The sequence below is a fragment of the Eucyclogobius newberryi genome, unplaced genomic scaffold, assembly GCF_026437365.1.
Source record: "Eucyclogobius newberryi isolate DKJ021-1_F unplaced genomic scaffold, fEucNew1.0.hap1 SCAF_4, whole genome shotgun sequence".
NCBI classification, from domain to species: Eukaryota; Metazoa; Chordata; class Actinopteri; order Gobiiformes; family Gobiidae; genus Eucyclogobius; species Eucyclogobius newberryi.
Genome location: NW_027316056.1, coordinates 20,973,568 through 21,000,274, shown reverse-complemented (window position 1 = coordinate 21,000,274; position 26,707 = coordinate 20,973,568). Strand labels below are relative to the sequence as shown.

At 40.2% G+C, this 26,707-nt stretch overlaps 1 protein-coding gene, 1 long non-coding RNA gene and 1 pseudogene across 3 annotated transcripts; all 3 read left to right on the top strand.

Moving 5' to 3' along the window:
- The first annotated feature begins 4,299 nt into the window (after nt 1-4,299).
- On the top strand, nt 4,300-24,345 carry LOC140378058 (stimulated by retinoic acid gene 6 protein-like). Of its 2 annotated transcripts, none has more exons than XM_072463689.1 (18): nt 4,300-4,420; nt 14,341-14,404; nt 14,548-14,648; nt 14,746-14,873; nt 15,933-16,053; nt 16,730-16,775; nt 18,167-18,292; nt 18,376-18,449; nt 18,536-18,644; nt 18,755-18,863; nt 18,940-19,015; nt 19,084-19,165; nt 19,257-19,305; nt 19,392-19,509; nt 19,581-19,700; nt 22,550-22,713; nt 23,028-23,171; nt 24,293-24,345. In XM_072463689.1, exons 1-18 carry the CDS (start codon nt 4,401-4,403, stop codon nt 24,295-24,297), a joined length of 1,656 nt encoding a protein of 551 aa, XP_072319790.1. In that variant the 5' UTR covers nt 4,300-4,400; the 3' UTR covers nt 24,298-24,345. The 2 variants fall into 2 exon arrangements, with proteins under 2 accessions (XP_072319790.1, XP_072319789.1); XM_072463688.1 differs by lacking the exon at nt 24,293-24,345 and adding an exon at nt 23,463-23,664 and having other exon boundaries at nt 4,301-4,420.
- LOC140377253 (uncharacterized) lies at nt 17,068-17,936 on the top strand (annotated as a pseudogene).
- Nucleotides 24,346-24,595: 250 nt separating the features above from the next.
- LOC140378059 (uncharacterized) lies at nt 24,596-25,536 on the top strand. The gene is made up of 2 exons (XR_011930143.1): nt 24,596-24,727; nt 25,397-25,536. It is a non-coding gene; the product is annotated as an uncharacterized lncRNA (long non-coding RNA).
- The last annotated feature ends 1,171 nt before the right edge of the window (nt 25,537-26,707 follow it).

The following is a 26,707-nucleotide window of genomic DNA, read 5'->3' as shown; positions in this document are numbered from 1 at the left end:
GTTTATTCTTAAAGATCATCCAGTCCCACAAAATAAAGTTATAATGAAAAGGACAATATCTGAAAAATCTATCTCAAAATTCAAAGAAATAATAGAGCCAATATTCAGTGACATGTCATGTGATCCTGCTGAGAACAGCTTTAGTCCCAGTTTAAGTGATCAATGTGTCGACTTGACCATGAATTCTCTGAAGTCTGCTCTTGACGTTGTCGCGCCGTTAAAACAGAAGGTCATTAGGCCAAAGCGCGCCTCCCCATGGTACAACCAAGAACTGCGTTCACATAAACAAAGAGTTAGAAAGTTAGAGGGATTATTTCGTCGCTCTCACACCGAAGAATCCCTAAAAGCATGGAAAAGTTGCCTGCTGTCCTATAAGCAGGCTCTGCGTAAGGCCCAAACCAGATATTATTCAAATCTAATAGAAGTCAACAAAAGTAACACTAAATTCCTTTTCAGCACTGTAGCTAGGCTAACAAACTGTCACAGTGCAGTAGAGCCCTCAATCCCAGCTACACTTAGCTCTGATGATTTCCTCCTATTTTTTAACAATAAAATAAAAACAATCAGAGATAAATTAGATGAAATTACCCCCGCTATTAGCCCTGAACTAGCCCAAGCTGTAAATCTAACGTCCCATATAAATCCACCTGTAAACCTAGAAAGGTTCACAGCTGTTGATCAAGCAGAGATAACTTCAGCCATTATGTCCTCTAAAAGCTCAACTTGTGTCCTAGACCCCATTCCAAGCAGACTCCTCAAAGACATTCTCCCCCTAATTATAGACTCTATTCTTAATATAATAAATACTTCACTCCAAAGTGGCTATGTTCCACAGTCCTTCAAACATGCAGTCATTAAACCTCTTCTGAAAAAGCCTAATCTAGATCCCGACCTATTGGTAAACTACAGACCTATTTCAAATCTTCCCTTTGTCTCTAAAATCCTTGAAAAAGTTGTAGTAAAACAGCTTTGTCGCCACCTGCAGGACAATAACTTATTTGAAGTTTTCCAGTCAGGGTTCAGAGCCCACCACAGCACTGAAACTGCACTAATCCTGGTTCTGTTGGACCTGAGCGCAGCGTTTGACACCATTGACCACAACATTCTACTGCAGAGGTTAGAATGTGATGTAGGTGTTGGAGGAACAGCCCTCAGCTGGTTTAAATCCTATCTATCTGATAGGTTCCAATTTGTTAATGTAAACCAGAGCTCCTCACCAAGCTCTAAAGTAATTTACGGTGTGCCACAGGGTTCGGTACTCGGTCCAATTCTGTTTACTCTTTATATGCTGCCATTAGGCAACATTATCAGAAAGCATGACATTAACTTCCACTGCTATGCAGACGACACTCAGCTGTATTTATCAATGAAACCTGATCAGAGCGATCAAGTAGACAGACTTAGTACTTGTGTGAAGGAGATAAAAACCTGGATGACACTAAACTACCTGCTTCTTAACCCTGAAAAAACCGAGGTCATTGTGCTTGGCCCTAAGCATCTACGAGACGCTCTATCTGAGCAGATAGTCACACTGGACAATGTCAGTGTAGCCTCCAGTTCTACTGTAAGAAACCTTGGAGTCTTATTTGACCAGGAGCTCTCATTTAAAGCTCATATAAATCAAGCTTGTAAAACAGCCTATTTCCATTTGCGCAACATCGCCAAAATCAGAAGAATCCTGCCTAAAAGTGATGCCGAAAAACTTATCCATGCATTTGTAACGACTAGATTAGACTACTGTAACTCCCTGCTTGCAGCGTGTCCTAAAAGCTCCATAAAAAGCTTTCAACTGATTCAAAATGCAGCAGCAAGATTACTAACAGGAACAAAAAGAAGAGAGCACATTACGCCAGTGCTGAAGTCTCTTCACTGGCTCCCCGTCGAGTCTAGAATCAAATTCAAAATTCTACTCTTGACCTACAAAGCCATAAATGACATGGCCCCATCCTACCTCAAAGATGCTATAGAACCATATCATCCAAACAGAGCTCTTCGCTCTCAGAATGCCGGCCTTCTGGTGGTGCCAAGAGTCTCTAAAAGTACTGTAGGAGGTAGAGCGTTTAGCTACCAAGCTCCTGTGTTATGGAATCAGCTCCCGACCCATGTTAAATATGCTGACACAGTCTCTTCATTTAAGTCCAGGCTTAAAACGTTCCTCTTCGAAATCGCTTATGGTCAGAGTAGTTAGGAACATAAAGATAAACCCACAGCTTCAGCTACGCTGCCCTAGGAGTAACTGTGCTGGGGGAAGTATGACAGCTTGAGCACTATCCTCTTCTTCTTCTGACTACTTATGCTATCAAACAATATTTATTTTTTGATTCCACTTGCAAACTGTTCACCGCCTTCTTTTCTTTCTCTCACTCCTGAGGACCTGTGGACCCAGATGCCCCTCCCCTGGTGAAGTGGTCCCTGCCCTGTGTGGACGGTCCCTCATCTGCCTGAAGAGTGGGTCCAGCTCGCCTCCGACGGTCCCTCGTCTGCCTGAAGAGTGGGTCCAGCTCGCCTCCGACGGTCCCTCTTCTGCCTGAAGAGTGGGTCCAGCTCGACTCAGACGGTCCCTCATCTGCCTGAAGAGTGGGTCCAGCTCGACTCAGACGGTCCCTCTTCTGCCTGAAGAGTGGGTCCAGCTCGCCTCCGACGGTCCCTCGTCTGCCTGAAGAGTGGGTCCAGCTCGCCTCCGACGGTCCCTCGTCTGCCTGAAGAGTGGGTCCAGCTCGCCTCCGACGGTCCCTCTTCTGCCTGAAGAGTGGGTCCAGCTCGACTCAGACGGTCCCTCATCTGCCTGAAGAGTGGGTCCAGCTCGACTCAGTCGGTCCCTCATCTGCCTGAAGAGTGGGTCCAGCTCCAGTCTCCTTGTGTCCGTCTGTCCGTCTGTGAGAGTCGGATCTCTCCTTCACTGGAACTCCTCCAGGTTTCTACGCTTTTTTCCCAAAGAGGTTTTTTTTTTTTTTGTAGTTTTTCCTGGCCGAGAAGGAGAGTCTAAGGACAGAGGACCCTGGGACATCGTCCCTCGCCACCACAGACATTGTCTGACTCCATCGCCACCACAGACATTGTTGATTCATTTCTCCCTGTGGCCCTCAGAGGCAACTGTTGTTGTTGGGGGGGGGGGGGGGGGCTGCATTTTTATTGGCTGTCAGTGTCAAAAACTAACTGTGAACCATTGGGGAGGAGGGTCACGTTGAGATTTCCATTTGTCTTTAGTTTGATGTTCAAGAAGAGGCCTGTTGTTGGTAAAATAGGTGAGTTTAAAGTTAAAAGCCATTGCTCAAATGCATGCAGATCACGTGACTCTTCTAAACATGAAGCACGATACAGAACGTTTGTATCGTATGTATCTTATGTAACTATAAGTCTGTTGTTTGACATAAATGGGGCTCCAGACATTAGAAGTCTAGTAGCAAACAGGTTGGGTTACAACATGTTTAACTCAAAATGAAGCAGTTTTAAGTCTGGATAAGTGATGTTCAATAGTAAGTGACCTTTAAATAAAACTAGAAAATACTTTTAAGCAAACCTTAAAAGAATATGGCCGAACACTGGCTCTTGGGCCCTGGGTTTAGCCCTGTCGTGATTACTGCACTAAAGTCAAAGGTTGCTCTGTGAATCACAACGGATGTGTGTGAGTGTGGGGGGATTTTAAAATGCTTGTGACAGTTTATTTGTCATGTTACGTTGTTGCTGAATTGTAATAGTGTTAGTGACGGACAAACACATGCGCCCTCTAGTGGTGCGTAACGGTCGAGCCTGAAGCGGCTCAAATAAATGACACAAATTCTTGTTATTTTCTGCAGTTTTGACGTGACAGATGTGAAGTCTTAGCTCCAAACGCACGCTGTCAGTCCAAATGGTATTCTTAATGAAACGTAACGCAATAAAACAATTGTGTCGTAGTTTTACCAAATGAAAAACGTGTTATTTTTGTTTCTTCACATAGTAGAAAAAGCTTCAGTTGTAGTCATCTGGACTCAGTTTGAGTCCAGATGACTCAAACTGAGTCCAGATGACTACAACTGAAGCTTTTTCTACTATGGAACACGCCTGGACGAATGAGGGATTACACCGACATGTTTCTTCACATGTTGCACGTTTTTGCGTTTTATCATTTTACAAGTAAGGAAGCATAATATCAGTAAATAAGTGTTGACAAAAGCTAGCAAACAACAAGAGCAAAGGCAGGAATTAAATCACAACGGTCCAGGGGGAGGAGGAGGAGGAGGAGGAGGAGGAGGTCCCAGACTCCCAACTATTAAAAAAACACGCGAAAAATGAAAAAGTGACCTGAATCCTGAACGGGAGCACTGCGGTAGACAGTAGAGACTACTTTGTATCATCGGTAATTACCATTTGCTTGAAGCAGAACAGTTCGAGAGTTCAACATAAGAGCCTCTTATGAAATGGACTGGATGGAAGAAGAGTAAGTATGCCTCTCTGCCTACACCTCCGAAGGTTGGATTGTCCGAAACTGTCCTCGCGGCTCGTGCACCAGTTAGGGACTGTCTCTAAAGTACGTAACGTGTTAAAAAGTTAAAACAAATCAAACATTTTTAAACTATTGTTAAAAAAAGTGAAAGTTGCGTGATACCTAAAGACTCAAACTACTATTATAACTTAGCGTTGACTATTGAAGTATCTGAAAACTGCATAGGAATGTGTAGGATAAACAGGAGAGGCTTCCTGGTAGAAAAACAGGAAATTTGGTTGAGTGACGGGGCGATGAAGAATGTGTAGGTTAATTTTCTGACCTCTCCTGAGTGTAAGACAATAGCCTTAAAATTGCATACAGCTGGACCCAGGTGGGGCCCAGGATCACCAGGGAGTTTTCTTTGTCTTTGAAAGGTATAAAAGCGCCTCGATTCGGAGGAACGGGGTCCTTTCTCAATTCGGCTAAGAGGGGACCCAGATTTGTCGACATCTGTATTTGACTGCTGCTTATTCATGATTAAAACCATTTTCTAAATCACGAAGCAGTGTCAAGCGCGTTGTCTTTTGTCTACCCAACGCACCTTCGAAACACCACCTCTGGAGAGGCACCACAAATTTGGCGACACGAACGGAGCGGTAAAACAGACAGCGGTGAGTATTTATATTAACCTTTATATGCCTGTCCCGCGAAAGACTTGTGTGGTAGTAGTGTTTTTGGGGTGCGTGTGGACGAGAGCAACACGTCTAAAATTGTACAAAAGTTTGGTTAGTTAAATTTGGAAAGATGAATTGTTTTTGTTTAAATACGGAGGACGACGTATAGGCAAATTCCTGGATTAAGCATTCTGAAATCGAAGGCCTTCGGTTATAAGATGTCAGTCGGGTATCTAGGTGATGATATGCGGACGGACCGGATGTAATTGGATTTAGATTAAAAGAAAATAAGAGTTTGTTCCGTTGGCAAGACGTTGGTTTTTGAACTGAGCCAAGGTAAGAGTTTTTTGTTGTTGTTGTTTTTGGTTTTAAGTTGAGCTCTGGCAAGATGTTGTTTAACTGAGCCTAAAAGAAGACGTCATTTTTGTTTGGTATAGGGATAAAGCTGTTGAGAAATAAAAGAGTGAAACTAAAGCTGCTCAGCCCTTCCTCCTGCTCGTTTTCCCTCGTCTCACATGTGTGTGCGTTTAAGTCACTGTTCTGTCGGTGCAGTGTGTGTGTGTGAGAGCGGAGAGGGAGACGGGGCAGCGGGGAGAGAGGTGTGTGAGAGCATGGGTAGTAAATGCAGTACTGCCCCGGGGGAACAGTTTTGACCGTAGGAAGAAGTTTTTAGTTTGAAGTAATATTACGGTTAAAGTGCTAAGAAAAACTGGGGCAAGATGTGTGTTGAACGCTGAGCCTGTCAGAATTAAAATGGCAAGATGTGTAAACTGAGCCTGAAAAGAAGTAAATGTTTTGTTTTCTGAAGGGAAATAAAGCTTTTTCACATAAGCTGTGAAAATAACCCTCTGCTGCGCAGTGCAGCCACACCCTTGTTTCTCCTTGGTCCTCCACAGTGCGGCTCAGAATGTGTGTGCGTGAGCAGGAGAGGAGAGAGAGAGAGAGAGAGAGAGGAGAAAATATGCTTTGCTATTTGCTGAAATGAGAAAAAGAAGTTAATAAGAAGTTGACCTATTGGAATGGGTCTTTGGGTTGAGTCGTAACGTTACTGTTTGAGTTTAAAGTTGAGATTAAGGCATGCATTTTCATCCCTTTAGAGGGGATTTGCGAATAGGTTTCTGAGTTACTCGAGTTTTGTCGTTTGTTTGTCTGTCTTCATGTGGAGTTTGCGTGTGACGGTTTTTGTTGGTTATCGTTGAGGCAGGTACTCAAAGATACATGGGGTTTTGTTTGTTTTTGGGTATTTTTTGTTGTTTGCGGAGTCCGTTAAAAAGGTGTTTTCAGAGTGCGGTATGACAGAAAACTGATATAGTTTTTTCAAGTTTGAGGAAACGTTGAAGTTTAACAGTTGAGAGGAGAAATGCATTATTTGTTCCTAGGATAGTTTTTAAGTGCGTATGGCTAGCAGATTTTGTTTGTCTTTGTGTGTGTTGATCCGGAGTGTTGAGTCGTTTTTGTTGGTCATTTTTGAGTCAGTGGCCGAAGTTTTTTTCTTGTTTTGTGGAGTCCGTTAAGAGATGTTCCCATGGGGACGACTTGGTTGCGTTTGAGAAAGTTTTAGAAAGTTGGGGGTGGAGTTTAGCTCCTCCTACAGGGTGTGCAGACAGAAAGGAAAGAGACACAGGACGTGAAGAAAGACAGAGAAAGAGTGAAGGCACGGCGGAAGTGCCCAGATAGAGGACAGGAAGAAAGACTGAGCAGGTTAACGCTATTGGGGGCGGAGCTATTGGCTCCTCCTACGTGTGTGTGAGGCAGAGCAGGGTGCGACGAAGTAGCAGGAAAAGAGAGAGAGAAGAAGCAGATCTGTTAGAGAAATCGGAATTTAGAGGTAATCTCGACCGTTTTGTTTATTACAGGCTGAACTCAGTTATTATAGAACTAATAATAAAAGGGAGGAGTTCCTTTGGCGAAATTGAAAATAATAGGACAATAATTAACTAGAAAATAGATATATAGAGAAAAGGTGAATTAATTAATAAATAAACGATAAGTGAAGGATGCAATAAATAAAGAAAATTATTTGTGATGAAAATGGTGTTATGATAATTGTTGGAAATAACCTGAATTGGCAAAGGATTAACGTGAACATTAATCACTGTTTTTTCTTTTTCTGTTATTGGGGCAACATACGAGATTGGAGTGAGACAGGACTTGGCGAAACAAAGCAGTCAACTGGAGACTGGAGAAGACCTTGGAAAAAGGCCGGTGTTTCTATTCACAAACTCTTGCATTAAAAAAATAAAATAAATAAATAAACACTGTGTAATTACACATTTATAATCACATACTTCTGTTATGCAAAAACTTGGCAATAACTGATTGTTGGTGTTTTCCATACGATAAGACATATTTCTACAATTAAGAATTTTAAATTTTAGTTGGTCCACTGCGTATCCTGACATTTTTGCTTATATTTTACTTCAATTGAATAAAAAAATATAGCTTTGATTTTCTCATATCTTAAGGTTAATTGGATAAGGTATAATTTTGAAATTGTTTATTGTTAGTTTTTAGTTACATAAAAATAACTTTGGTTTTTGATAGACATTGGATTTATTTTTACTCTTTAGTTATAATTCAGATTTTTGAACACCAATTTCTTTCCCATCCGCTGAGATTGGCAAACTGTCCTTGAAGTTTTTATCAAACGGACTAAATAACTTGGGAAATGTTAGAGAAAACACTACGTTGAGGTAAATTAATTTAACAAAATAAAATAAAATAAATCTAAAGAAAGAAAATACATCAAAATGGCGACATCAAGACTAAATACTACAGTGGATTTGGTGCAGATAAACAATGATCTTGTGAAGGACGTAATTAAAATACTACAGGTGTTGATCGAAACATACAAAGCCAACCAAAAGAGAGGAAGAATTGGACGGAAACGCAAAGAGAAGAGAAGAATTGAATTGGAAGTGATGCAACTGTTCAAAAACGAAGTTGTAAAATGGTTCAAAAACAAAGAAAGAAGAGATAAAATGAAGATGGAGAGTGAAAAGAACATGCCAATAGTGGACAAAGTGAGGGAAGAGATCAATAGATCATCCTCATATACACAGGCAACAGTGAAGATGCCTCCACCTTACGAGAAATTAAAGGATATTGCAAAAGAATATCCACAGCTTCCAGTGATGACTCAAGATGGAAGATATCAAATCGAAGATGACAATGAGCAAGTCATAGAGACTGGTAAAGCCACAACAATGGTAACAATGTATCCAAAAACCGAAGAAGAAGAAGAAGAAGAAGAAGAAGAAGAAGAAGAAGAAGAAGAAGAAGAAGAAGTCAAGTTTGAAAACTTCTGAACAAAAACTCAGAAGAATGTTCACCAAGGATGACAAATGTGATGAAGAAGAAGGAGCAGTGAATGGATACGATCCAGCTGTGAAGAGAATTTTGGCTGCAGCGGAAAAGAAAGGAAAGAAGACATTAAAGGTGACTTACAAAACACAAAAGGAAAACAATGACACTGAAACAGAAGACAACGATGAAGAGTCAGAAGATGGAACGGATTCAAATGAAGAGACTGAAGATCAGAGTGATGATTCTGATTCAACATCCTGGAGAAAGGCGGAGAACAGACCAAAAGCATCAGCGGTCTCAGAGCCTTCGCACTATGAACTGCGCAACAGGGCACTGTCAAGGGGCAAAAGCCAGAAGATGTGTCCGATAATAATAAAAGGACAACGTTTGGAATACAAACCATGGCAAAATGTTGATATGTCGGATTTGATGGAGAAGTTGCCCATACTCCAAGATGGGGCACACCCCTGGATAGCTAAACTAGAGGAGATGCTAGTGGGGACACAAGCTGCAATGGGAGATATGAAGAGACTACTAGCAACTAGTCTTGGCATGGCAGGGATGCAAGAAGTCTTGACAAAAGCAGGACTGAACCGATATGCGAATACAGCAGTGTACGACGCAGAGCTGTTCGTTGCTTGTAAAGGAGCCATTTGTAGAGCAATGTGTGAGATGTTTCCAACAAACGTTCATCCAGATAATATCATTCTCCAACCGCTTGGACTGGAGGTGAATCCAAGAGTATACGTATCAAAAGCTCATCAAGTGTGGAGAAATGTCACTGGCAACAATCCAGAGTTGAATCAAATGGAGAAATCAATTCTGCGAGCTAAAATTCAGAAAGGCTTGCCGATACCAGTAAAAAATAAACTGGCAGAAGTTGTTGGCCTTGGAAGCATGACAAATAAGATTTAAACAGACCACATAGCTCACCAAGTGGAGCTATATCGGAAAAAGAAAGAAGATCAAAGAGAGCAAGATCAAGAAGTGCTTCGAAAACTGAATCAAGTAAAAGTTGGAGGAGGAAGAACAACGATTCATGAAGATTACAATTGAGGAAAAAACTTCCCATGGGACTAAAACAGAGTCTAACATTTTTGAAGAAAATTCTGGAAGAAATTGGCTGAAATTGAACAAGAATCTGAAAAGGACAATCATTCAAGACATGGATGACATGATAATTATTCATGGAATAAGGAAATGTGCCATAAAGACTCTATCAAGTGTTACAGAAACTATTGGGGAAAAAGAAAAAATCTCAGAAGTTACCATACTGCAAGAAGAATTGGATTATATAATAATAAATAATAGATAAATAGCAATAGCTAAATGTACTACGTAAATTAGGAGCTAAAAGTCTCACAAAGTAAACAGAACAGCCGAAGAAAATGCAGTGAGGAGAAGTTATTTAAGTCACACAGGAGGTGAATTTGAAAGAAAACATTACATTTAAAGATGATTTTGATTTAAAAATGTTAAAGATTTGATTTTTAGACTGTTGGTTCTAATTATCCATGAAGCACATGGCTTAGCGCATGGTGCAAGGGAGGAGGTTAAGAGACAATTAGACACCAACCAGAGACAATATTTACTTTGAACTACTTTCAAAACTTGAACAGAAGAGATGCATAATCTGTTGCCAAGTTTGTGTGTTGTGAAGTTTTGTGTAGACAATCATAAGGAGGTGGAGACTGTCAAACAGAATCTTTCTGGAGAAAGACAGAATTTGTGAATAATAAAAACTGAAGGAAATTTGTGAATAGTAAGAAACTGAATAAATTTAGATCAGATTGGATTTAAGGGGATTTAATTAGATTAAACTACATAGAAGAGTAGATTAATTTAGGAAATAAATTAGAAATGGTGTTTTGGGGAAAATCATCTAGCAAAATAGAGGTTTGAACTGGGAGAGAGCTTCCACTGACATTGATAACGTTCAAGGGGGTTTTCACAATTGCAAATGAAACCACATGAGTACATATTATGTCAACGCTGCGGTTGCACTAGTGGTAAGAACCATAGTTTAGAGCTATTAGAGAACAGATGCAAGCAGAGGTTAAATATATGATAGTAGTATTAGAGAAATTATCTACAGACGTTGCAGACAAATCAGTCTGAAAGGGGAAAACAAGAGAGAAGATTACTAAAATTGAAGTAACTGTGGGGAAAATAGTGGTGACATTAGAACAAAAATAAATCTCTATACTGAAGAGGAAATAATTGGGGAGAGATGATCAAATTAATACGGAAGGATCAGATAAGGTTTATTGTCTACAATAATGGGAGAAATCTTTAGATTAGAATAAATTGGGCAGTAGAAAATTAAAGGGGAAGACAAAATTATAGATTGGTGCTGTTTAGAAATGGTTGCATCAATGATTACATTAATGATTAAGTACAAGGTGATTTGGTGAGTGAGAGTCAACATTAATGGCAACATTAACTAGGACAACACCAAATATGAAGTTGTCTATTATAACAGCAAGAACATTGACTATTACATCAACAGCTAAAATGGAAATGGGGTTTAGAATTAGTTAATAGTAAATTACCTTAACTCAAAAGGAGTTCTCATTCATGGTGATGGTTCCTTAAAGGGGATGCATGCACATGATCATGAATGATGGTTAAGCCTATCACTCACATAGGGGGAGTGTTTTGGTTTAAGGGAGGAGTACATTACAGTACATTACATTACATACATTTTTACATTTATGTTCTATTGTTTTTGTCTTTATACATTTCATGATTGTTTGACTTATTCAATTTGTTAAAGACATTATATTATCACATTTATATATATATTCTGTGCACATAAAAAATAAAAACTGTTTAGAGAATGTTTTTACATGAAAAGTTGCAAGAAGCAAGATACTGGTCAGTTATTTTTGTTCCCAGGACGCGGCTGAAATGCTGTTAAAAGGGACAATGGACATGGACAATAACTGGAGTGGACATGGAGAATATCAGCGGAGAACGCTTGAGCTGGACATCACAACAAACACCTTTGAAGACAACATAACCATCTCTGAGAGGAGTGGTGAAAAAATTAAGGGAGAATTTTCAGAGGTTTAAATAAATAGTTTAAATTTGTGAAATGTTGAAATAAGTGATATTCAGGCGTTGATGTTTTGTTGATAATCCAGTGTTGATGTTTAGGTTGTGCGGTGACATGAATATCCTCACACAGTAACAATTAAAGATAGATTCAATTGGATTATAACCTAAATAATTGAAAGCAAAATTTATTTCTAAATTTATTGTTAACATTCTCAAAGGAGTGAGGCTGTTTAGGTCATCAGAAAGACATGACCGAGGAGAACCAAAATGGGTGGTAGCCAGCCGTTTAAGAACAACTGACGGTTGGTGCCGCGAGAGAATTTTTCCCGACTAGACAAAAGTAAGACAGACATAGTGGGGGTTTTTCGCTCTCGTGCTCGCCTGGTCGTGTTAGTTAATTAATTGCTTAATTAAAGGGAGGAATATGAAGTATCTGAAAACTGCATAGGAATGTGTAGGATAAACAGGAGAGTCTTCCTGGTAGAAAAACAGGAAATTTGGTTGAGTGACGGGGCGATGAAGAATGTGTAGGTTAATTTTCTGACCTCTCCTGAGTGTAAGACGATAGCCTTAAAATTGCATACAGCTGGACCCAGGTGGGGCCCAGGATCACCAGGGAGTTTTCTTTGTCTTTGAAAGGTATAAAAGCGCCTCGATTCGGAGGAATGGGGTTCTTCCTCAATTCGGCTAAGAGGGGACCCAGATTTGTCGACATCTGTATTTGACTGCTGCTTATTCATGATTAAAACCATTTTCTAAATCACGAAACAGTGTCAAGCGCGTTGTCTTTTGTCTACCCAACGCACCTTCGAAACACCACCTCTGGAGAGGCACCACACTATCTAGGTTGGCTGACTTGGGAGCTATTGAAAAGATTCCTTGATTTTTTAAAAAGAAAAATATTCTTTAAAAATCTACCAAGGGTTACATTTTTAACCCAAAAGGACTATGGCACACAAGCCTTGAAATCATTATTTTTACGTCCCTGTCAACATGACAGGTACCAATCATTTGGTACCTGTCATGGCTAATTCTGAATCAGTCACAAGTGTGTGTTTTATAGATGTGTTTATTTGGCTTCATGCTGTCGCTGCCAACATTAAAGACACAGTAGACACAGTGGTCTTTCCTCGTCTCCACCTCAGTCACAGTGAAGCCAAGTGCTACATACACTTCCTCATATTTCCTCGTCTTATTAGCTTTTGGGGGACTTTTGTTTGTTTCGTCATTAGGGATGTCACAATATTCATTTTAGTCACGATTATCATGAAGAGAAATATCATGATTTTACAATTATTCACAATTATCAGAACAAAGTAAGGAAACATTTATATTGTATTTTTTTTTTTAAACAATTAACTTCCCTACTCTTTAATACAGCGTATTCATTGTAAAATAAAATGGTAATGCTTATTGGCCCCTCATTGTAGCTCTTTTAAGCATTATATCATTTATTAGTGAGATGATCTCCATGGTAACGCTCGGGGGAGGGGCTTGAAACTTTCCTTTGGCTCACGCCAACAATAAACAGATTTATGAAGAATAAAAAAGCATTTACAGGTAAGATTACGCTCTGAACTACCCGTCTCCTCTTCTCTCTTTCCCTCCCTCTCCCTCTGCGCTGCTCTGGTGGCGCGTCCGACGCTCAAACACTCCCGACGTGTTGCCCCACTATTTGAGAAGGACTGCTCTAGCCAGTCACAGGCACAAAACTTAGCGAGATCATCATCAATCCATTTCTTGACAGTGATCTCTTGAGTGTCCCTGCAGCCGCTGGTTTTGGTTTCTGTTTGACAGCTGAAGCGTGGTGTATCACAGCGCGCACATGTGCTCCGCTGCTTCCGCCGCTGTAGAACTACAACAATAATCGTGGACTGTAGTGTAGCGCGCCCAGTTTGTGCATAGGAATGGCTTTGGGTATGTTCACCGCGCTGTTTTTGCCAATTAAAAATATATTACCGTGAAAAATTAGCGTCGGTCAGTATGTCCAGAGCCTTGATTTTGGAGTCGGTCAAAACTGATTTTTGCCTCTGTCATTGACCGTGTCCGGCCCGTTATTTCTAGGCTTGGGCACATAGGATTAGCTACTTGGATTCATGCTCAATTCATGTTTTGTTTAGTATAAATATGTTTGAGATTTTTTAAGAATAACTAGATTTAACACATTTTTAAGCAATGTGCAATCGTAATTTAGAGACGGTCCGAACTGGAGCACCAAGCGGCACTTCAGAGCACAGCTCCCTACACCGTGCAAGCAAACCTTCGAACCTTCGGAGTAGCGAACCTTCGGACTAGCAAACCTTCAGACTAGCGAACCTTCAGACTCGGGGGGTAATCGTCTCTTTTACTGTAGTGTTTTAACTAGATAACAAACTTACTTCACCAAACAGGCTGCGTTGATAAATTACTGTGGTGTTTATAAATAATAGTTGGAAATAACTGAAAAATCAAGTGTGTCTCACACTCAAAACTATTGGATTGTCTGGCTGAAATAGGATTGCAATCTCTCTCTCTTTACTCATATAACTTTGTAGTATTGTCCCTGTATGTAAACACTGGATCATGTGAGGTGCATGACGTGTCCAGGCACAAGCACTTTTCAAACTGATGCTCAGGGTGGGGCATTTTTGAACAATAATCTCACATGCAAAAAGAACTAAAGCAAAGCACACGTCTTATCTTGCATGTCGTGTGAAGTGACTGTTGTTCAGAAGCAAGCCGGTGGAAGCGATGTCCCAGAAATGAAACTAAAGCAGATGTATATTCTGTAACATTTCACCAAAGTATGAAGACAGAACAGCACATGCAACCACATGCACGTCAGATTTATGTTTTATGTTAACCAAGATGTATGCAGAGTTTGTAATGCTTTTGTGATTGTTTTCTCTTCAGAGAGCCAGGATGTGACAATACACTCTCAACCGAAAATGGCCTGCACTTTTCCCTCATACCAGCTGTAAGTGATAGACTTTCATTACGATGCGCATTTTTCAACTCATAAGGCTTTTCTCAAGCTCAACAAATGCACTTTTAACATTATCTGGTGTACCACATTTCCATTACATTACATTGATTTGTTCATGTTTGGCTGTCTTCCAGGTGCTCATTGTGGGAGTGCTTTCATTCCTCCAAAGAAGAACCAAGAAACATGCCATTGACCAAAAACTACCTTTTCTACAAGGACGTTTTGGTATTGTCATGTAAGAGATCCGCCTTGTATATCAACAAAAGAAGGAATACATTTATAGTTTGATGGGGATGGCACTTGCAAATGAATACATGTTGTGATTGTTACAGACCTATGGATGTGATGGGCTTCAGTCATCGCTGGTCGTATGGATTTGCTTTTGGAGCCATTTCCTACAGCGTATTGGAGCTCTTCAATGAACAGCACATGCTTAAAGTTTTTCCAACTTGGGCCAAAGGTAATGCACACTAAATCGGCGATGCCTCCATGGGGCGAGCGACCTGGGGGGAAAATTGGTTGGTAATTGAAAATGAGAATTCTGCTCAGTTGTTTTGCACACTTGGGCCATCTGGTGGTCAAAATGAAAATACAATCATTTAATTCTAATTTATTATGAGGCTACCCCAAATAAATTGTCTGTTTGCTGTAACCCGACCCAACATTTTCCAAGTGGGTCGGTCGGTAGGTAATTATTTTTATTTTTTTTTACTTTGAAGGCTAAAAAAAAGATCAAAATTTTGCAATTTCTTGACTTGGAGTGACCACCAGGGGTCAGGCTTCAACAGTCAATGACGGAAAACGTCTCGATCAACCCGATTGGGAGACTAAATCTCCCGATTTTAAGATATTTCAATCGACCTTTTGTACGTCGTTATCCTTTATTTTGGTAGCGAAGGCGAGCGGGAGGAACCTGCGTTGGACACAGGCGCCGCCATGTTTAATGTGATGACGCTGCTGAGTGTGTTTCCCTCCCAGAATGCAATGCGTAAGTCAAATTTAAATGAAGCCACACCATGACACAGAACGGCATGAGCGGTGGCCAGTCCAGTGGCGCTGACAGAGCTATTTCCTCCTGCATGATCTGTTTAATACAGAAGCTTATGGAGGACTGAAAATGAAGATGCATATGCGCTGCGCAATGCGCTTTTCTCCCTAGGGATGAAAGATGGGTTTACCAGCACAATAAAATTATTCTACACGGCGCTTTAGGAAAGACCGGTGAATCGGCGAAATATTTGAAAAATAAAATAATTTGGCGTTTTTTGAACAAAATGCAGATTTTTTTTTCTTCCAGTCGGCTAGTTTTATACCGGGTCGGTCGGGTAACGGCAAACAGACATATTATTTTGCTCAGCCTGAAGGTTTTTTTGTGTGGCTACCCCTGTTTCAAAACCCTGGAGGCGATGTTAATAATAGTTATAATAATACATTGTATTTATAAAAACAGCAACAGTTTATTCCTTGACATAATTTTATGTTGTTTTCTGAGTTCCCTGTGTTTTCTGTTTCTCCTCAGCTATAGCCTTGCTGATTGGAGCATTTGAAGTGGGCCTGGCATACTTCCCTTTTTTTGCCTGTCTGTCAACACCACACGTGGCAACTGGGGCTGTGATGGGAATATGCTATTCTATATTCTGGTAACATTACAGTTTACACACAACAATTTTGATTTAATATTTTTTGTCTGAGTAACATGTCCTCTGTATCTTGGAGCTTCTACAGTAGTTAGAAGTGTTTGATGGCATTTCTTTATGTCACCTATGTTAAATTTTTATTTTATATTTTATGAGATGGTCATAATTTTGCTTGGGATCCAGAATACCTTAAGAAGAGTGAGTCTGGACACCAGTCCCTCTGTCAAAGCTCAAGCAGAACCTTGCTATCAGATTTATTTATTTACTTGACGCATATGAAACAAAAAAGTTGATTGGTTACCTATCATTTAGAACCCTTAAGGTTAACAGAGGTTTGTTCTTTGCTCATTGATTCTGCGTAAATCTGCAATGTTTTTCCATCTCCTGTCAATTATTATTTCCTTTTCCCTCGTAAGCAGTCATATTTGATTTGATACTGGCCATGCATGTCCCTGATTGGCTAATCCACCTGTTTTAATCTCATGGAGATTAAACCAGACTGATATTGATCTGTACAAAAAAATGAGAGATATCCTTCTGGACATTCCAGGGACCATATTGCACATAGCTGTGGTGATAGCTGTTGACCTCAGGTCCAGGGCCTCTCATACTGTCTCTTCTGCCCTGACACTGTCTATGAAAATGACACATGCACTGAATCAGTTTGAGTTTGTTTCAGGATTACAGTTGTTGGCTGGGATTGGTTTACTTGCCCCTATGGTGAGGTAAGACACATTTTGTTTTTACCCACAGTGCATTCATAATGTATTCATTTTCTTCCACAATTTGTTATGTTACAACCTTATTCTAAAAAGGATTACATTCATTATCAGCCTCAAAATTCTACAAAGCATACCCCTTAATGAAAGAAGGTTGTTAGAATTATTTTATTATTATTTTCTTTTTCTTTTTTTTAATTCAAAACATTAAAAACACAGGCACATACGTATTCACAGCATTTGCCATGACATCATAATTGAGCTCAGGTATATTGTTTTTCCACTGATCATCCTTGAGATGCTTCTACAACGTGATTGGAGTCCATCTGTGTTAAATTCAGTTGATTGGACTTGTTTTGGAAAAGCACACACAGTCTATATAAGGTCTCACAGATAACAGTGATGTCAGAGCACAAACCAAGCCACGAAGTCCAAGGGACTGTCTGGAGACCTCCGAGACAGGATTGTATCGAGGCACAGATCTGGGGAAGGTACAGAAACATTTCTGCAGCATTGACGGTTGCCACGAGCGCTGTGGCCTCCATCATCTGTAAATGGAAAAAGTGTTGAACCAACAAGACTTTTCCTAGGGCTGGCCGCCCGACCAAACTGAGCAGTCGGGAGAGACAGACCTTAGTCAGACAGGTGACCAAGAACCTGATCACTGGTCACAGGACAGATCTCCAGCGTGTCTCTGTGGAGAGAGGAGAACCTTCTAGAAGAACAACCATCTGTGCAGTACTCCACCAATCAGGCCTGTGTGGTAGAGGGGCCCGACAGAAACCACTCCTCAGTAAAAGGCACATGACAGCAAAAAGGCATCTGAAGGACTCTCTGATCTGATGAAACAAAGATTGAACTCTTTTGCTTGAATAGCAAGTGTCATGTCTGGAGAAAACCAGGCACCGCTCATCACCTGGTCAGTACCATCCCTACAGTGAAGCGTGGTGGTGGCAGCATCAGGCTGTGGGGGTGTTTTTCAGGAACTGGGAGACTAGTCAGGAAAGATGTATGCAGCAGTGTACAGAGACTTCCTTGATGAAAACCTGCTCCAGAGCGTTCTGGACCTCAGACTGGGGCGAAGGTTCATCTTCCAACAAGACAACAACCCTGAGCACTCAGGATACCAAAGGAGAGGCTATAGGACGACTCTGTAAATATCCTTGATTGGCCGAGCCAGAGCCCAGACTTAGCTCTAAACCGACGTTATGGGGTTTTGTTTGTGTAGTTTTTGTGGCAAATAATGATTTTAATGGATTAAGGCTGGAACACCATTTGTTTGGGAAAAAGTTACTCAGTGGCTGCAAATACTTTCCTGATGCACTGTATTTGTTCATTAAATCTTATTCAAGGTGATTTCTTCCCCTTACACATTAGTTATGTGCTTGTTTTGGCAGGTGTGGGGCCACTACGAGAAGCTGATTTACCAGTGGCCCTGGATGCTCTCTCTTGTATTCCTCTTGGGACGTTTTGTTTTTTTGCTGGTCAAAGCTGTGTTCAAACAGTGCAAATCCGAGCAGGAGGTGAACCACTTTACCTTCTTATGATAATTTTTTCTTTCAATTGTATTCATTTTAAACTGTGTAATTGTGTAATTCTTTGCTAGGGCTGTAAAGAACTCATGCATGCCCATCAGATTGAACATGTCAAGAGACTGCTGAGGAAAGCAGCTGTACACAGGTAGAACACATTTTTATTGCAATATTTGAAATAATATCATACTTATCCAGGAATTTTGGCAAAGTATATTCCTTGTTTTGGTGCAGTAAACCGCTGAACTGGTTCCAAAGACATGTCTACGCGTGGGACCCTCACTTCAAGTTTCCCAACCGGCTCATTGGGACTGCCATTATATCTGTTCTAACCCTTTATATGGTTGTAGAAACTAATCAGTACTAAAAATATCAAAATTGGATACTTATTTGAAATTGTAGTATAATAGTGTATAAGTAATATATTATTTATTTATGAATGATTTTACTCAGGTGACACTAATAGACCATGGAATCGCTTCTCTTGCCTTAAAAAAATTGGATAATTTGGTGAAGGCCTCGGTAAATACTGAAACACCAGAAATTCTGAATGTGATTTGGAGTAAGACATTGATTTTGATCCGTCATACGTTAATGTTTTATATAAAAAAAATAATTTGTACAATATGTCTTCACAGAGTGTCATCATGTTACTCTTTTAACAGCGAGTCTCAACATGGTGGCTTATGTTTGCCACGTGTTAGTCTGTTACAGGTGGGAGTTTAAAGAGGAATTTGCTTTGTTTTTTGCTTTTGCATTTACAGAAGTTTATTTCTCTGCAGAAAACAGATAAAGAGACTGTGGAAAGGACACAAAGATTTTCTGCCAAAGAAGCTACAAAACCCAAGTTCAGCCATCAGTGTTGTAAGCTTTATTTCAATTTGTGATGAACTACTTAAGTATTATAATAACCAAGATTGCATATAAGTGTAATCTTAAGAAATGTTTTTTGCAGGCTTCTATTGCAAAATACTCTGGTTGTCAAATAGCATTCACTCTTTGGGGTAAGCCCTGGTTTATTGTCTGAACATTACCGGTATTTATTTGTCTTTTTTTTTTTTTTCTGTCTCTTTCTGTCTGTTTACATTAGGCTATGTGATTGTCCGGGTCGCACAGTTATGGGCTGCCTTTCTAATCTCTTATGGACTTGTTTTACCAATAATAAACGGTTATGGGCTGGAGTTATTCAAAACAGTGGGAACCCTACTGTAAGAATGTTGTTTATTTGATTTCATTTGTCTATGTTTTGATGGTAATTGTTGGCTTTTCTGCTCACTAGTCTCACTTTTGGCTTAGTGCTGGTCCTCTTGTACGTCCAAGAGCTTCTGGTTCTGTATTTATTCCTTCAGGACAAAATATCTCCGACTGATGACCAAAAGCCTCTTGCACTCAATAACAGGTTTGTTGCAGAAGATTTAAATTACTGATTCATTATGTTTGGTTCTGTGGTTTGGATGTGTTTTCATGTGCGGAGTACCTGATTTATTTTTGTAAATGAGTATAATGAAGAAGCAGAATGTTATGACAAAATAAGACCACTGTGCACTGTCTACAGCTAATAATAATGTAAGAGTTGAAAGCAGCATGCTGACTGGCTGCACTCGGGTGATCTGCCCCACCTTCACTTCTTAAGCTACGCACATGCCCCAAAAATGAATGGATATTTAGGATGTAGTACTAAATGGTTTGTAAAAGCAAGGGACTAATTAGACCAAGTTGTGTTTTTGAATCAATCCAGTGCCAGCTTGTGTCTCCAGGCCCCTAACTCACTGGCAGCGGCAGCATCTACATGCTTAAGCTTGCAGCACTAGCTCAGTCTTATTCAACACCAGAGAATCAGAACCAGAAAGTGGTTTATAGCCATTATCAGTGAGGAAAATTCACAAATTAGGAACTTGCTGTGGTGTTAAGGTGCAACATAAAACAATGTATTAGAATAAGAATGTTAATTTCTTGCTTGCTCCAGCTTGCTACAACTGCTTTCTTTTTTATTTTTATTTTGAAAATATTTTTTAGTCTTGATAAATCTATCATCAATCTCGAGTATAAGGGCTAACAAAAAAAATACAAATGCGCCGCACTACGAGAATAATGTAATTAATTGATTGAAAAAAGTCTAAGTAAAAAAAAGTCCTAACTTAACGAGAATAAACTCGTAATTTAACAAGAATAAAGTTGTAGTTTAGGGGCCGGTGTCAATGTTCCGATTCAAAGTGACGTGGGCAGTTCACTTTTAGCACCACGGTCAGGACGCAAAAGAACGGGCTTGGATGAGTTGACAGTTTAGAACTACATAAAAGCCTGAAATAGATGTTAAAGTGTTTCCTGGCCTTTAAAATGATGTCTTACGTGTGTTGATTACAAGACAAGACACTGCGTTTAGCAGCACCTCTCCTGTTACACATCATCCACAAAGTATTAGATAAACCCTTTACTTTCTCCATGGCGCAGCTGTAGTGCATCATGGGCTCAAACAGCAGCCGTGCTACGTGCCACAGCTGCCCGGAGACAGGAGGAGCAGCCTCGGTGTTATATTCACACATGTTCTGCTCCTCTAAGTTGTTTTTCTACGTGGACACTTGGTGCACAGTCACTCTTCTTACATGCTCATTGTGTGCACTGAAGTTTTATGCCCGGATTCTAACTTTCCCTTGGACAAACTCAGTAAAACACACAGAGTAGAAAAGCGATATGTTTTACGCACACGCCATCATCCATACATCATGGCATGAGCGCAGCTCGAACACACGCGAGCACCAACACCGGAGTACGTCATTTTACAGGTCCAGGACCCGACATGGTCCATAGCTTCATAGCTTAATACACAGTTCATACAAAACAGCTGGTTACTGGACTGTGCCATTATGCAACACTGAGGGGGGAGCCGTAACATGGTGCTGAAAGTGAAACGCGTATTGGCCTTTATTCTCTTTAAATTATGAGATCATTCTCGTTATTTAACAAGAATAAAGTAATTAATTAATTAGATTATTCTCGTTAATTTGCACAATTTTTCTTGTTATTCAACGAGAATAATGTCATTAATAAATGACTTTATTCTCGTAGTGCCCCGCATGTATTATTTTTTGTGGTTGGCCCTTATAGTCGTACATTATAATTATTATAATTAATATTATATTTTTTAAAGTAAACTAAGGATGATATGTTGAAGTTTTAACCAACGAGCCAGCGACATGTCCGGAAAAAGTGAAACAAACTCTGTGGGGAATATCAACAAGAAAATCATGAGCTACGAGCACGGATATTCACTTTAGAAGTGAACAGACTAAAGTTTTGAAAAGAGACATCTTGACGTTATTCGAGATGCTTGATAACATTTAAATCAAGGCATTCATAAGTGGATCTCTTCCAAACATAGACAGGAAGATAAAAAAGTGTAGCTGCTTCATCTGAACACATGGCAGTCTGAAGAGGATTGCTTCTATTTGGTTTGGAAACGTCAACCTGTTCAAGAGAAATGGTCCAAACCTATGCAGAAGTGAAGTGAGGGTGCTGACAAAGAACCTGCTCCACGCTCTAAGTCATCAGAAAGGGCCTGGACTGGGTCCCGGGCAGATTGTTAGAGAAGATAGGAATGAGAGAAGAATTCCTGCTCCTTCAGCCACAGATCAAGCCAATGTTTCAACATCAACAGCACCACAACCACCGCCTGCAGGAAAGGACTCATCAGCAGCACAACTACAACAATTTTCTCCACCATGAGCGAAGGATAACCCTAGAACCACCCAGACACTTGGAGCTAACTCTCTTTGCACCTGTATCTGACAAGCAACATGCAACCCAGGGATTTTGCAGGGACTGGTCAGTCATGCGTCTTCCTTAGACACTGTGCTCCACTGACCAAAGGCACGTCCAAAACGATTCAGAATGGACTGTATGCTGGCTGTGAATAAAAACTATATCCGTGATGGAGTGAAAGTGGCTGATTTCTTATCAATCCAAGCCAATGAGACATCTGATCAAACCACTTGTGCTCCGTTGCCTTGACTGCAAACTGTTTATTACGCTGGATAATGCCGTCGCTGAACCTCTATTCATAAATAGATGGTTTGGTAATTAGAGAACCCATGAAAGAATAATGCAATGTTGTCCTAGATGATTAAATATAAAAACGTAAAATGTTGTACACATGTAGTTAACTAATGCCAATTAGAAGCTGATTTTGTTTTCCGTATTGTTTTCCGAAAAAATATACAAATTATAACCCATACTATCTTATTGTTACAGGAATGCATTTAACTGCTTCAACTTCTTCTTCTTCTTGTACAATGTGGTGATGGGAATAACAAGCTGCTTCTTCCGGATGATGACCAGCTTCATGTTGGGGACGTTTCTGGTGTCTCGCATCGACCGAACCATCATGCAGAAAGGATACGAGACGCTCGACTGGGGTGAGTTAAATGGCTTTGTTGACAGCACAAGCCTTCTCTGTAGCAAAAGTTGTTCATCTAGAAATACTTTACAATCAGAATCAAAAGTTATAATGTTAATGTACATGTGTGTGGCTTTCAGATGCTTTCAGATGAGGGGGGAAACAGTTAGCCTGAGGGAAAATGTGCAAGTGTTAAACCCAATCATTTATTTCAGCCCCCATGTCTACTTATTGGTTTTGACCCTGTTGCTTTTTATGTAAGGCTTTTCTTATTCTCTTATATATTCTCTCTTCTCTTATTCTTTTGTGTGTGTGTGTGTGTGTAAAATGTAGGTTATCGTACATGGATTGGGATGATCTTTGCTGACCACTACCATAACCACCCTGTGCTGGTGTGTTTCATTCAGCTGCTGCTTTGTCAAGTTAAGGACATACACAATAACCCCGACTACTCCATACTCAACAACGCCCCCTCTGGTGAGTGCTACTGATGACGCAACATATTTGGCACTTGGTACTCTGGTATATTTGATTTATTTTAATCTTAAGGATCATAATGCTAGGCAGTGTGCTTCTCAGAGACAGAAGTCAAAGTGATGAAATTGTAATAACTAGTTTTGGGGCAGTGAAAATATTTGGATCACTTTAACAATGTGCTAGCTGGTAAACTATATGTTTGTGTGCGTATTATGTCAAAAACAGAAACAAAGAAATGGTGCCGTTACTGTTTCTTTTGACAAATCTGACATCCACTGTAACATATTTCAGCAAACTGCCAGGCTAAGAAGCGCTGGATATTGTTTTACACTTTACTGAAGAACCCTCATCTGATCCCACTCCGAAAGCACCACCTCTGCGCTAATGTGCCTCTGAAGCTATCGTCTACTCCTCAGGCCGACATTGTGGTTCGGGCCTGGCTAATGCGCTCACAGGCAAAATTGGAGACAGTCACAGACACATTCTAAATCTGTGACCAACAAACTCCTAAACCCGGTTTACAACAACACATAGAAAACTGCCACACATATTCTACTCTGTTCTCATGTTCAATCTGATGGGCATGCATGAGTTCTTTACAGCCCTAGGATAGGTTTTAAAGTAAATGCTAAACTGAATACCACATTGTACTATTATGATTGCATTTGAATGTTTATAAAAATATTTTTTTTATACATACAATATATATATTAAGACAATGCATCATTTTGTTACCGGAGCACTAGAATATTAAAATGGATTGTTTTGTTCTGTATATGAACAGGGTTTGTTGTTTATCTGTTTTTTATTTTTTAAACAAATTCAGGCCTTCAATTGCAGCTGATACTGTTTTATTTTTGTAACATGTGCAAGCTACATCACCCCTTTATGATAGCATAAAAAGGCAATGCAACAGCGATAGTCTTCTGTCTGTTTTACAACTTGAACAAGAAAGAAAAACAAATAAAAAACCCAGAAAGATATAGTTTGTGTATGATTATTGTTACTTTGTGATCTACTAAAGAGCTGGTCTTGACTTGTCTTCAGCTGCCTGTTTCCCACAGTTGTATAGGTGATAACAGAGCTGTTCTCTTTCGGTCCCTGGGTTATTCATCCACCAGCATGACTTGGAAGGTTGTTTTTCTGGGACTTCTGCTTGTCTATGTGGCGGCAGGTAAGTTATTGTTGGACTCTAAAATATGTTTGCTTTGGCTGCTGTCGCTGTCCTTTACAATCTGATGAATACAGTTCTTTAACCTAAATTAGACTGATATTTAAATCTTTTTTACCAGATGATGCCACCAAGAACTCAGGCCAATTGAGAAAGGTGACTGTTGTAATAATAGGATGTCATTGCATTTGTTGGAAAATTAAGTTGTATAGGCCTATATAATCACGGAGTAGTTAATTGTTATGTCTAAGTGGTTGCTTTTGTGCTTTTAGCCCTCGTGCCCTGAAATGGAGGAGATCATGGCGTGCCCCATGAACCTCGCCCCTGTGTGTGGCAGCGATGGAAAGACTTATGCCAATGAGTGTGCCTTGTGTGTTGAGAAACGGTGAGTAAAGCCACTTCCTCAAGAAGAGTATGTCTGCTTTCTCTTCATTTTGAAAAAAAAAAACAAAGAGAAGGGGTATGTGAGAATTATATATGGCGCCCTCTAGGGGAAAATTTTCATTAATGTACAGCTTATTTAATTAATTCAGCAAGGGCATACCTAAAAAAAACCTTATGTAAGATGCAAGATGTTTGAAGCACTGTCTAAATGTAGCCTTTGGCAGTTTTGGGAAGAAAATGTGTTGTTACAGAATACTTGCATTCAAATGTATTTTGTAACCGATTCTGTTACACGGTCCAATCATGGTACTGTATTCTTAAACTTAGAATACTTTTACATTGGGTTGCAGTATTTTGTAAACGTGACAAAGGACTAAAACAGCTTTACGTTTGCTGCATACAAAATCACAGTGTTTTTTATTTTTCTCACTAATGCAGAGCAGTTCAATCACTACATTTTCTGATCAAATACCATGTATTGCTTTGATTTTAGTAAAGTATTCTCAAATTCTTTAGGAAGAATTTATCCCATTACTTCATAACACCATGACCAAGGTGGACACTGGACTAAATGGGACGTTTATTTTGAGCTTAATGTACTTGACATCAATTTGAAAACCACCAATAAAATTCTACATAACATAATAAAACATCTCTATTATTTTCACAGAATGACAAAGCAGGAGATACTGGTTGCCAAGGAAGAGAGCTGCTGTGGTCAAGCAGAGTGCATTTGATCTGAGAAAAGATGGAGCTTTTTTCTCCAACACAAGATGGTTAATAATGAAGCAAAATAAACAACACTAAACAGCTTGCTATGATTATTTTTTATCAAATTATCATAATATCTTATAATTTCACTTCAAGAGACAAGTGGTTTTTGAATTTGCTAAAAAAAATGTGTCAAACAAGTAAAGAAAAATAGTGTTCAATTCACCTGTGACCTCTCTGACTCTGTGAGTCCCTTTTCTTCTTCTCACGCGCAGGTATATATATTCTTAGTTGTTTGCTAGATACTTGTTTGCTGGTTTGCTTAGCCCCACGGCTTACGTTGAGTTAGGGAGTATTCTCGTCCTTCAGGGCTTGTCTGAGGCTGTGTAAGGCCGTGTAGTCGGCTACAACCACCTAGCTGCCACCAGTCGACAACATCGTCGACCGGTGGCAGCTAGCTGTGTACAACCACCTGTACTAACCCTAGGCGGTGTAGTTGCCAGGTATGAAAATTGATTTGAGCCTGATTACTGATTGTTTCAGCGCTACTTTATCTGTCTTTTGACTTACTTTGTCGTGTTTGAGAAGCCGGTTTAATTCCTGCTCTGTTTATTGTGTGCTACTGCTGTAGTTGGCTCGAGCGGCCGCTTTCGTCCCCCTTTGTAGTACTGTTTGGGGCCCCGGTCTGGGCCTTAGACGTTTACATACGAGCCACGACGCCAGTCAGATTTTCTCTTTGTGTGCTATGATGGCCCTAGAAAAGGTCAAGCGCTTTCTAAGCAGCGTCTTGCCCGATGGGTGGTCGAGGCCTTTGAGCAGTCTTTTGTTTCCCTGAAGCGTCAGCCTCCGTATGGTGTGAAATACCACTCGACCAGAAGCATTTCCACCTCCTGAGCGAAGTGCCCCTGGATGCCATCTGCGGCCTTTTGGACTTCCCATCTACATTTGCCCAATTCTATAGAATCAATGTGGCAGTCCCCAACCTGCTAGAGGGGTTTCTGAGACATCACCCTTCCTCGTTGTAAGGTAATCATGTTTTATCTCACATTCTGTATTGTCCTATGGGATTCCTTGGGACATTGTTGATATGTGTCATCCAGTGCTTAAGGCAGGTCTCTGGCGGTCAGAAGAAATTAAATTGAACGAAAGTTACATATGTAACTACGGTTCTATGAATCCTGGATGACCGCCAGGGCAATTTGTCCCTCGGAATCCGCGTTGCTTGCGAGAAGAAAAGGGACTTTGCTCTTTGTAGACCCAGGTGCAGGTT